Source organism: Styela clava, chromosome 5, assembly GCF_964204865.1.
Source record: "Styela clava chromosome 5, kaStyClav1.hap1.2, whole genome shotgun sequence".
NCBI classification, from domain to species: Eukaryota; Metazoa; Chordata; class Ascidiacea; order Stolidobranchia; family Styelidae; genus Styela; species Styela clava.
Window position 1 is genome coordinate 7,883,768 of NC_135254.1, and position 12,671 is coordinate 7,896,438.

The 12,671-nt window shown below is 34.8% G+C and overlaps 1 protein-coding gene across 1 annotated transcript; it reads left to right on the forward strand.

The window, feature by feature from the left end:
* Positions 1-1,136: 1,136 nt before the first annotated feature.
* Positions 1,137-12,127, forward strand: LOC120344409 (P-selectin-like). The gene is made up of 13 exons (XM_039413629.2): positions 1,137-1,243; positions 1,521-1,759; positions 4,190-4,391; positions 5,097-5,172; positions 5,534-5,637; positions 6,270-6,351; positions 6,895-6,989; positions 7,457-7,541; positions 8,126-8,220; positions 8,557-8,715; positions 9,264-9,440; positions 10,497-10,736; positions 11,013-12,127. Exons 1-13 carry the CDS (start codon positions 1,183-1,185, stop codon positions 11,036-11,038), a joined length of 1,641 nt encoding a protein of 546 aa, XP_039269563.2. The 5' UTR covers positions 1,137-1,182; the 3' UTR covers positions 11,039-12,127.
* The last annotated feature ends 544 nt before the right edge of the window (positions 12,128-12,671 follow it).

The window sequence follows — 12,671 nt, forward strand, 5'->3', positions numbered from 1 at the left end:
TTTGCGCACCTGTAGAAGAAAGAATACTGGACTATTGTCATTTGGGTTGTTCGTTGCGGCAAAGGCCAGAACCCAAGTTCCCTTTGCGACTTTCGAAGAGCCCCATGATTTGTTCTTGTGGACGAGATGTTGCAGTGGCATCTTCTTCTGTGGCAGAAGTGGGGGAAACGGCGGAGTAGTTCATCTTCTTCTTTGTCGTTCGTCTTCTGTTGGGTTCTATCGCTATCGAGGGTATAAGCGCCGAGGCTCTTACCTATATCGAATAGATCATAAAAAATGCATTACCGGCAATTCTCCATATTTGCTAATTCAAGTAACAAATACCTCAGTTACAAAAAGGAAATACTATCAACAACTATGTAGTACTGCTATGTGTAATTGAACAAACAAGGACAATTTTGTGCGTTAACGAGGCATTGAAAGAAATAAAAACTTGGTTTTCAAATGACCTTAAATATGTTCAGCACACTGACGGGATATAAAAAAAAATTCACAATTTTTAATTTCAATTTCATTTGCAATCAATCAATCTGGGGAGTTAATATTATAAACCTGGATTCACCGTTGATTAAAGTCCGTGTGTAATTTTCACTGAGGGCTACGTCGATCAAATGAATACTAACGTACCTAAATGAGCGATTGTCTGAATATAAGATCCAGAAGTCTCTGACTCTTCTAATACTATACTATTGGAATGTTATTGTCATTATTTTTGTGCTGACAATATATTACAATATTTTTTATAATATTAAAGCGTTAGGATGAACAAAACTCTTTGAATCAGATGGTCGAGAAGCTCAAATTAATTGATGAAGATCTGACTTGGGATTGTATTCTCGGTTTAATGTTTATGGTTTTGAATTATCGCTTGTTCAGCTTTCAACAAAGAACCCACTCACAACAACTAGTAAATGCCATGCCATTGCCCTGTATTTATAAATGTACAATTGTCTCATTAAGCGCGCAAAAGGCGATGTCTCCATATTTCTGATGATTAAAAATTCAAATTCTCAAATTGAATTCATTAGACGTGAAGTTGATAAACTACTAATTAACTTGCCAGAAAGAGAGACATAATCACTGATATCTTAACTAAACTGCCCTGAGGAAACAACTTGACTATATTTACCATTGCGGTGGTCATAGCTTTCTATATTTCGCCAACACTTCGGACGACACACGATGAAGTACCAGGGCGTTTGTTTGGTCATGTTGTTCGGTTTTTTCACATATCCAGTCATAAGTAAGTACACATTTCACTTCATACCTAAAGCATCGTAAGATAATTTCATATTATCCAATGACTTATAGTAGTTTATGTAAAGTGGCATATAGGAGGCTAATTTATTTCAAATCTTTATAAAACTTTTATTCGTGGGTAATTTTTCATTCGTTTTATTTTTCCAATATGTTTTTTTAGTTGTAGCTGGGCTAATATTTTGGCATTACTAATAAATTTAAGATTGTCAATTTTTGTATGGTATTTATGCAAATATATAAAATAAATTTTGATCGTATAGGAGCTGAGCATCCTTGCCAAGTGGCCAGCGGAATCATACGCAACAAAAAATGCTTTTGGATCATTCTTGAGTTATTAAACGCAATACAGTCAGAAGATAAATGCAGTGAATTTACTTCTACACCGGCAAATATATACGATATGGATCATTTCAATTCAATTCTAGTCTATGGAAGGCCACTCACTCCAGAAGGGGATAGTGGATACCATCTGTATTCAGGAATGAAGTTCGACCCAGAGGTAAGGATAATTATTATTATATTTTTAAAAAGTTTATACGACCTCAACTCGCGCCTCTAGGAGTCTAACACTACTATATATTTACCGGACTATCTACCGGAAGAACCGGAATCGCTTCGGCATTTCCTTATTCATTTCACCCTGTGTGAGGGGAGCGCATGGGGTTTGATCACGAGATGTGTAATCTTTGATGACAACAAAGTTGAGTCTAGCATTTTAACCGCCATCGCGGCAAACTATTTAGTTATTATTATGTATATAAATAAATTTCATACTGTTAGGAAACTCGTTATTTTATTATCATTGTTTTGATTTTCGTTAATATAATTAATAATAGTGGAGGTGAACTTAAAAGTTACAGCACAAACGAAACAGCTTGATCCGCCACTTAAACTTGTTCTGAGATGACATGGACGATAACAAACGGAGACATAAAAAATAAGTAAATATCTTGAACATAATTAAATCATGAATTTTAAGGTCGTTGAAGATGTCGTGATATCGAGAGAATTATCCGGCGTCCGTTGCTCATAGGCTTTATATTGGATGTCCACGTTTCAAATCTAAGATCATTTCGTTTGGAAACTCTAAGCTCGTCTCTACTTTCTTCTATTCAAATACTAAAATATTGGTACTCCCGTAGTATGTGTACCAGGTTAGGATTAGGCCATAAATTAATCCGATTTTTCTTATTTTGGTTCAGCGTTTCCCAACCCGAGTCCGCGGTCTCAAATGAGTCCGCGGAGCGTTCAAATGAGTCCGCAAAGAGCCAGAAATTTACTGCGGGCCGCAAACGTTTTTGCTAAACTTAACTATCAGCCAGGTTGCGATTGACGTAGTAATTTACATAAAACATAAAAAAAGCAAGTTTATTTACATGGCAATCGAGTCAATAATTACTGGTTACTGAGTAGGGTTGGCCATATATTCGAATATTCAACTATTAGAATAGCAATTTACTATTCGAAAATAACACGCGACCCGACAGGTCACTTTTGTGTCGCTTAATCAAACGATTGGATTTCACAACTCACTCGCGGATTTCCGACGAGAACACGAGTCTGTACACGCTTCAATAGATACCTAACTGGTGTTTCTCGCGAGTTCGAACAACGAGGAATAATTTTTTTTCTGGTAGATGTCAATGGTGGCGACCCAAATTTTCTAAATTGAAAAGCGGCAATACAAAATACTAAAAATAAAACGAAGAACACCATAGTTTTGTTTTATGATTGTCCGCGACCGCTTTTTTAGACATTGCAAATTGCAAATTTTGGGTGCTACCGTAGTATACGTACCAGGACATTTTTTCCTTAGGATTCTTCGCTTTACTGCCTCCACATTGGTACGTACAGTACTGGAGCGCCATAAGTGTTGTAGGAACACCTCAGATTTGTCGAATTCACAAAAATATGAATTGAAACAAAATAAAATCGGGCACTTCACCACGCATTTTTGTGTCTACGGATTGTCATAGTACTTTCTGAGGAGTAGTATTGCTTTTATTTCCTCAACACAACCGCAGATTAAATTGGTCACAATTAAATTAGTAATAAAGCAAGGCGATAAATATGTATTTTTGAATTACTAATATACTTTAAATATATTTTTATTAAGTACAAATTCGCAAGATCGCAAAAAATATATATCAAAACTAAATAAAATCGGGCAATATATTCTCACATTATTAAGTTCGCAGATTGCGTGGCATTCTAAAGAAGTAATGCTTTTATCTTGTCGTAAGTAGACGCAACCGCGAGTTACCATGAACACAATTAAATTAAAATAGAAAGGCATTTTAAATTCTCGTCGTTGTCATGGATTGAATATTGTGCGACAGAAAAGACCATTATACACTAAAAAAGTCGGCTCTTTTAACGAAAGCGAAAATCGCGGCGAATTTCCGATTTTGAAATTCGTTAAAATTCTGTTGTGTTCGGTTTTATTGCTTCTCCACAAAGAGTACGGTTGCAATAAACGCACCTTGAGTCCGCAAAGGTTTCCGCCGGTGAGAAAATAGTCCGCGACCAAAGGTTGGGAAACGCTGTTTCAGTTCTATTAGGAGTTCGTGGACTGTCTGTGATAGCCAAGTGAACATAATAACCCTTGCCTATAGGTTTCAGTCCCTTTACACAACTTGATGCAAAATTGTCGAACAAAATAAGTTACCTCCATATTGGTACACATACTTCCGGAGCGCTAAATTATGTACGTTTTATATATATTTAGGCTTTGTTTGCTTTCTTTATTTAATATTAAGTTTTTATTTATTTAATTTTATAATTTTTTTGTTAGCATCCTTTATGTTGATTATGGAGTCGAAACACACTTATACTAAAATCCATTAGCACTTATAGCCAGATCTTTCTAAAATTGTGCCAATTAACATGATTGTTTAAAAAGTAATATGTTCGACCTGTCTTTTAACAGAATCAATTATTGAAGAATTACGACGAATCAAACTCAAATTTGCCAGCGGAGGTTTGGCGTGAGTTTGAACCATCGACTTTCGGATCTACGCCGCGTACCAGAACAATGATTCAGTTTATGATGAATCCGGCATCCACATATAATGGCTTGGCGACGAGTACAAATTTAGGAATCGCGAGTGGCGTTCTTTGTGAAACAAATGGCAAGTTTTGAATTGAGCTTTATTTTGCTTTTTCCCGATGTGAATATTAAAAGTTGAATAATCAAAGTCAAAAATGCCAATAATGATTTTTCTAATCTTAGAAATTAAAACACCAACAACACGAGATAGAGCTGAATAGTAACAATTAGACTTTTTTCAATAAGTAATAAATGAGCAATGAATTTAATTTTGTAATTTTCGCTCTTAATATATATTTTTTACAAAGTGGCATACGTGACATTAAGGGCATAATACCGCATCAAACGCAGTAACGTATCTAAGTTATGATTATATTGGTACTCCCGAAGTATTTGTACCAAGATGGCGCACAACCTGAAAATAGTATGTGTACTAGGTTAAGGTTCAGATTGTGCGCCATCTTGGTACGAATACTTGGGGAGCGCCATTATATTGGTATGATTTGCTTGATCGATTGAAAATTGTTTATTATCTGGTTTATCTTGTGTTAGTATCTGCGAACATAATAAATCCTTCAATTTCCTGCCCGTCTACGCCATCGCAATTTTTTAATATTTGATGATAGTGATAATGAAATTGGTGTAACAAAATGAGTTCCTATACTTGTAATCGGTGCCCGATATTTGTATCATTTCGAATATGAGCAGATTTGCTGTTTATTTTGCGTATACATAGTTTTATTAAATATCAAACAATGTGAAAATAATTTTTTTTATTGGTTTACAGAACTAGAATGTCCTCTACTCGAAATAGATGAGGAGACTCAGGAGATGGATTGCACAGATTTCCCCAACAGTTGCACGTAAAAACTAAAAATAATTTTATTATGGATTCCGTTTAACTTCATTACGTAAAAAATTTATGATGATAATCAGTATTTATTTGACCTACGATATGGCTAATTTTTAGGTTTTTAAATGTTTGTTAACAGTTTCAATTGATGTATGATAATGACGCCGATATAATAAATAAGGAAAATTAGTCACAGTTGTATTTCTGTTATATACAAAGAGGCCATAAAAGTAAAAACTAATATAGCATTATCAACATTCATCTAGCCTCAAGTAGTTTTAGCATTGGGGTAAACAATGGTTTTCTAGTGTGTGTTTTTGTCCAGTACAAATCATGTGTAAACCAATTTTAAAATATTATTACATTTTCAGTATATTTTGCAAGCCTGGATTCATTTATGGCGATGGGAGCAAAAGCTTTACTTTAACATGTCAAGATAATTTGGAATGGACTGGACAAGTGCCAGCATGTCAACGTATGTATGCTTTGCAATTTTTTATATTATGCAAGGTTTGGAAACTTTATTCTTAATTTAAGGTTCTAGTTACAGTCTGTGAAAATAACAGATTTATAATTTTAGTCGACGGAGGTTTTATTTTCAACTAATTATGGGCTCGTATACAATCATATGAACGCAATCGTATACCTCATTTGATGTAACTTTATGTTTTAATTTAATCGTTGACTACGTGGAATAATTAGTAACGTCCACATATATTGTTATTTGTTGGAATTTTTGTTTGTTATTGTCAATAACTCTCCTTTAACACAAATAAAAGGTGAAGAACCTGTTGCATCTTCAACGATTTTATCACGCACCGAAATCTTATACGCCCACATTTGTTTACGGTAGCGATTTTGATTTTTAAATCAAGTTTTTTTGCGTAAATATTATTAATATTGTCAAATAATGGACATAGGAGAAGAAATTATTCCAACAAAAATAATCAGAAGATGCTTTCCATATATTTACCTCACTGACTAATAACGTGTAACCGCTTTGGTTCAAATATCTCGTGCCTTTATCGCATGTCTTCTGCGACCAATTGTGAAAAGTTTTAATGTTAGAAAAGTAATCATTCTATTTTTCTAATTATATTTTAACAGCCGTTCAATGCCCAGAACTCAACTTCGATGGACAGCCAGGACTTATGCATTGCACTGGTAATGGTTATCTCGATAAATGCACGTGAGTAGAGTATATTGTATATCACTGTCAACTGAGGATTGAAATGAACCTCATTGATTTTTACTATTTTATGAGGGCGCGATTGCCTATTGGTTAGAGCAGAAGTTGTACTTCTAGGAAACAATAAGCCTCGTGCCAATACTAAATTTAATCGCAATCTCAACAAATTTCTTGAGCTTCTTTGGGCAAAAACATCAAAATCTGTGTTTAGTTTGGATTTGGTAGCATCAGGCGGGCCAGTTTGAATTACCCAACGGGCTGGATTTTGTCCATGTCGGGATTATAGAGGGGGATTAACTGTATTGGCGTCAATAGTTGAAAAATGTCAATTTCAAAAACAATACCCACCGCCTAACATTTGGTTTTTTCTTGTCTCACGAGAAAGGTTCAGGTCATCAAAATAGTATCTTACTACGTAATCAGTAGATGTTTGTATATGGCCTAGTGAAGGATGTAAAAGTGCTCAATGAATAGCGAGGCCGGAAAGCTAAATGTTGAAGTAAAATATGTCAATATTATTGTGTATTTCTGTTTGCTTTTAAGGTTTGTTTGTGAATCTCTGAAAAAACTTAAAGGCCCAAAAACAAGGACTTGCATGGGCGACAAAAATTGGTCTGATATCCATCCAACTTGTGAAGGTAAGATAACTAGTTATTACTTTTATTATTAATATTATTTGGCCAAAGGAAATACGGTGACCAGTGAGTTACAAACTGGCTTAGTTGTTCATTTTCTTTGCCCTGAGGGATATGATCTGCGATGAATTGTTTAAACAATGTTATATATTGGGTGTGTTACAATTACGGTAGATGCTGAATGTAAACATTGAGGTAAAGATATTGTTAATAAAACTATTTTGTTGCAAAAATTTCTCTCGCAATTGACAAGGCAAACGATCAAAAATCGGCCATATTTCCCGACAAGTTGGTGTTGAATCCTTCATTACATGAAATACTAACAGAATCAAACGGATTCTGAATCTTCAGATAGTCAAACTGGCTTGATTACTAAATAAAAAGTGATTTATAAAAAACAAATTTTGCGTCTTTTCTCAGTTCCGAATAATAGTATTCACTTACTGTTCTTGTTTCCGTTTACATTTTAGACGTTGTTTGCCAGGCGATAAATTTCCCAGCTGACCAAGGAAATTTCGATTGTACTGATGAAAACAATTATGGGAGTTACTGCAGGTACGCAAATAATATCATCATACTAAGCGTGAGGAATACTCTTGCCACCGCACCTCTGATTTGCAGGTTCAAATCTAGTGGGCGATAATTATGTGCGAGAGGATTGCGGCACTCCTTGCCGCCTGTTATTATCATGCGGTTCATGTTACCGCTGGTCGACTACGGCTTCCTTCGCCATCAAGTCCATGCGTCTGACACAAATACCTGGCAAATTAATCGCATACCTGACATTGGTAGACGAACATAACATTTTGCTGTCCTGGAAGAGTTTCGAATTTCTATGTCTAACTTCAAAAATAATTTGCGGAATAAACAAATTATAGATAATTTATACATACAAAAAAATACAGTAAAGTTACGTAAGGAAGAAATGTTTTTGTTATTATTATTTAAATCCTCGAACTAATCCACAAACTCGACCCTACAAGGTGCTAACCGGGACGGCTGCTTCTATGTACGTTTGCTATGAAAATCAGATTTTCAATACCATTTACCAATGATTTTATTTGTCGTTGAATTACAGAGCCACTAGCTAGCGACTAGAATAATATTAATAGCACAGATAAAAAGTATATTTATAACAGTTTCTACTGCAAATCTGGTTTGCAAAGATGGGGAGCGAAGAAAGTTGTTTGTCTTTGGAAAGGAGAATGGTCGGAAGAACCACCTACATGCAAAAGTAAGTGTCTGGCAGTACGATAAAATATTAAAAAGCAAATAAAAGGTTCAAGTGGTCCGGATAATACCGAGTCAGATAATTACTGAATAAAACTTAAATTGACCAAATTTCCGAGTTGATTCTGGGTGATTCAAGAGTCTATTTGCATATTGACACAAATCTATTTGTGTAATATTTTGTTTGACCATTGACAGACTTTCTCAGTCAAATATAAATTGAACTAAACTTGGATAGCAGAACCCAATAATTAGCATTCATTCAATCATACGATCATTTTTGTATTTTGAGTTTGACATGCATGATCCTAATATACATGTCCTTCTTCATTTTATCTAGAATACGATCCCAAATGTCCTGGTGCTCATAAACACTCTTCATGTCCTGACAGCAACTGTGACGTCAATGCTGATTGCAACGATGATAAGAAGATTTGTTGTCCGACAAAATGTGGAACTTCTGTTTGTTGGGATTTGCCTAAACGATCAATTTCTAAAGGTGAAATTATAATCGCAGATGCTTTCTATCTTTTCAACTTTTTTTTTCAGCTCGGAATTAGTTTTCATAACTTATAACTTACCGTCCGTCGATTTTTTGTTGTTGAGTAGCTCATTGAAATAGAAATTCTTCTCTATTACTCTCTCCCTATGCATAAAAGACTGCTTCATTGGTTGAATCTTCGATACATTATTAGCTAGTGTTATACGCAAATAGCTCTCTCGCTTTGGTACAGTTCAAAACATAACTCAACTTAAACTTTAAGTATTTTATGATGTATGTGTAACTATGTAATAATAAAAACTGAAGAATAATAGTAATACTACAACAAATGCAAAAGAACAAATAAATTCTTCCCTGGGGATTAATTCATCCCCTGTTGGGAGACGTGGAAATGTTAGGCAATTTAAACTAAATATCTCAATCTTTTTTCTAATAACTAGAAACTTTGCTGGGGCTGTGATTGAAACAATCATACGAAGGTCATACTTTCATGCTGGTAATTTTGTAGTTCAAAAACCATTCAAACAAATATTTTGCATTTACAGAAGCCCTTTTCCTGATTCTATTTGGTGGATTGAGCGGAAACTCATGTCCTAGAAACTGTTTGGTAAACGCATGCCAGGTTACAACATGTCCAGCAAACCTCAATGCACAATGTAGAACAACATGCAATGGTTGTCTAGCCCGCTTCTACGACTTTCGACAAGAAATTACCAGTCAATGTAAGTATTTTGTTCTGCGTTTCGGAACATCTTTTTTTCTGTTAAAGACAAATGAACTGTGCAAACACAAAGCCAATGAGAGTTGGTGCAAAACAATATTATTTCTAATCTTTGTTTATTTATATTGTTCATATCAGTGATAATTTTAGACTTAGATGATGAGTTTACAGATTATAGATCTAGTCTAGTCGAACTAATCAATTACATATAGTAGCTGGACACGACCATGGGCTACATAGCAATACTTACAATCTTTATCTCGATTTGGACGAGTACCACAAGCTAGGTAATAGACTCTTTGTTTGTAAAAAGAAGCCATTCATAAATTGGCAACAATATGTATACAACGAGATACCGATCAGAGGCCGCCGACTTATCGATCTAGCGGCGTGTATCCTTCGCTCTTACTCAATAGCGAGACCGCGTGTTCTATCACTAATTAATTAATACCTCGCTAATTATACGACATAATTCATCCAAAACCAATAGGCTTCTGGTCCGAGATATGATGAGTGCACATGCAAAATTTGGAGAAGATTCAACCTTGCTTTCGTGAAATATCGCGTGTATCTAACAGACAAACAGACAAATACCTATCAACATACTTACCGATCAAGATCGATAAGCAATAATATAAAAGAGTTGAAAGATCTATACCGGATTTGAACTAAGGCTGTGGATTATATACTTGCATAGCGAATGGTCTTGCCTGACGTTGTTTGATGTTCACATTAAAGTTTAGTAAAAACAAAAATCATTTCTTTTTGTGTATCGATCACAAAGGATCCGCAGAAGTCAATATGTAAAATTTTAGGCATTTACACTCCGGTACAATAGCAGCACAGCATCTGACTATACTCGAAATCAATTGTAATTAATATTTCTAATGTGAATAAATAGTTTGAAATCGTGCGAGGTCTACTTGCGCAAAAATGTTGAGGAGAATACTTATAATGAATCATTTAATATTTTTAGACAATGTATGGTGATTTTTGGCCATTTGTTCAAAACTTTCATTTGAGAAAAGATATATCAAATTTTATTTTATACCTACAGGCCGGTGTCCTCGTAACTATCCACCCGTACCAAACTGCAATCAGCAGGATTGTGCAAATTATAGATGCGTCCCATACGGACAGCAAATATCTTACTACTATGACAGTCAATTCAACAACCCTAACGTGCAATGTCGTATGAGCAGCTGTGGCGGATGCTTTCCCCAATTTTACAACTTGAGTGGACGAAGAATTAATTGCAGACAAATACTGCAAATTACATCAAACCCAGGGATACCAGGTAGAAATAACTTCATAATTCATCTTTGGCTTGCATTGATATCAGATTAAATGGTTTAGAATTTAGATGACCTAGATAACAATATACGAAATCGCTTTTAAAAGTTTAGACTTAATTCATATGTTAATGCTGACATTTTTTTGGTCTGAACTTTTTAGAAATATGTCACTTTTTATGTAGAAAATCCTGAAATATATACAATCAGGTTTACATGTTGTGTGAACAAAATTCATCTTTTGCTTCTGACAGGTATAAACTGTGACACTTATTTTTCAGTGCCGAATTCTCCATCAGTGGGCTGAGAACAACAGTTGGCAAACAGAATTTCCACCAAACAACACGTTGGAGGCAAATCTTAATTCATAATCTCAACGTGTTAAAATACCATATATGACATGACTAACAGCCATTCATTCATAATAAAATATATATTTATATTGCAGGAGATAGGAAATTCAATACGAATGTTTATCGTATTGCAAACCATGTCATGTCAATCAGTATATTATTGATTAAGACAATACTGAAGTAATGTATTCGTAATTCATAAACTGTGAAAATTGTGGTAAAGTGTGTGAAATTATTGATTAAGACAATACTGAAGTAATGTATTCGTAATTCATAAACTGTGAAAATTGTGGTAAAGTGTGTGAATTATATGGAAACCCTAAAAATATCATCAAATTTCAGCCTTTCTCGAAAAATATAAATCAGAAAATGGGAATAATTTTTATTCTGCCAATAATTTTGAGAATAATACAGGGCTTGGCATTCAGTTTCCGAGATAAATATAGCGAAGAGATTATGTATAATTTTGCGGCTCGTGAAGGCTCAAAAGAGAGCGCTCCGGAGGTGTGTACCAGTATGGAGGTAACTAATTCTTTTCGCCTACTCTACATCAAGTTGTGTAAAGAGAATTGGCTAAAGCGGACGGTCCTTGCACTCTTAATAAAAATAATATATGAAAAATCGGTCTAACCCTAACTTGGTACACACACCACGAAAGTACCCGAAAAGTATTGGGTTGCTCGCCTCACATGAACTTTGTGATTTCCTTCCAAATGCAATGCCGTATCAAAGGCCAGAGCAAAGAGATTTTTGTTTAATTAAGAAAATTTATTCAAAGCAAGGTTACGCGCATTGACTCAAAAATATAGAACAATGATCTCTGATCGAAGTTACAGGAGAAGACTGAAGTTCAGAGAACTACTAATACTTTAAATATTTGGTGTAGAGATACGAATTGTTATTTGTTCAGCAGATGTCGATATTGAATATCAGGTAATTCCCTCTTGCGGTTCTATACTCTCTCTCGACTCCTAATATGCCTGTTCGGTTGACCCTGACCCATTTTGACCTAAATCGTGTCAGCATTGTATTTAAATTTTAAATATTTGATGAATTAATCATAGCCCAGTCGTAAATTGATGATATCTTGTCAATTTTTGAGTATTTTAGAATTTGTGATATTTTCATCATTTTCTAATTTCCAACCATTTTTGGGTAATTGCCAAACCACGAGAGATTCCATTTAACTTTTTCTACCATATTTTGTCGGTGCTTCCGTCCGTACTATGTGAACCAATATGGCGAACACCGGAATGTAGTATGTGTACCGGATTAGGGTTAGGCCCTAATTTGATTTCAATTTTCCGTAGTTATATTATATAGTTATATTACGAGTTCGGAGAGTAGCCATGCGACTCCCGTAGTATTCATACCAGGAATCATGGCCTAACCTTGACCTTGTACACATACTACGTTGCGGTGTCCACCATCTTGGTTCACATACTACGGGAGCACCAGTTTGTCTATGTTTGACTATTTTTACAGTGAAGGTTATTACTACGAGCATAAGATTTCATTTTTTTTAATATGTCAGTTGCATTAACTTTTCAAGCAAATTTTGGACAATGTATTCAATTGTTACAAAGC

Excerpts from the sequence above, each read along its gene's own strand:
- LOC120344409 (XM_039413629.2), top strand. The coding sequence starts at position 1,183 with ATGAAGTACCAGGGCGTTTGTTTGGTCATGTTGTTCGGTTTTTTCACA. Across the intron at positions 6,990-7,456 it reads TATCCATCCAACTTGTGAAG|ACGTTGTTTGCCAGGCGATA; the intron begins GTAAGATAACTA and ends TTTACATTTTAG. Across the intron at positions 9,441-10,496 it reads ACAAGAAATTACCAGTCAAT|GCCGGTGTCCTCGTAACTAT; the intron begins GTAAGTATTTTG and ends TTATACCTACAG.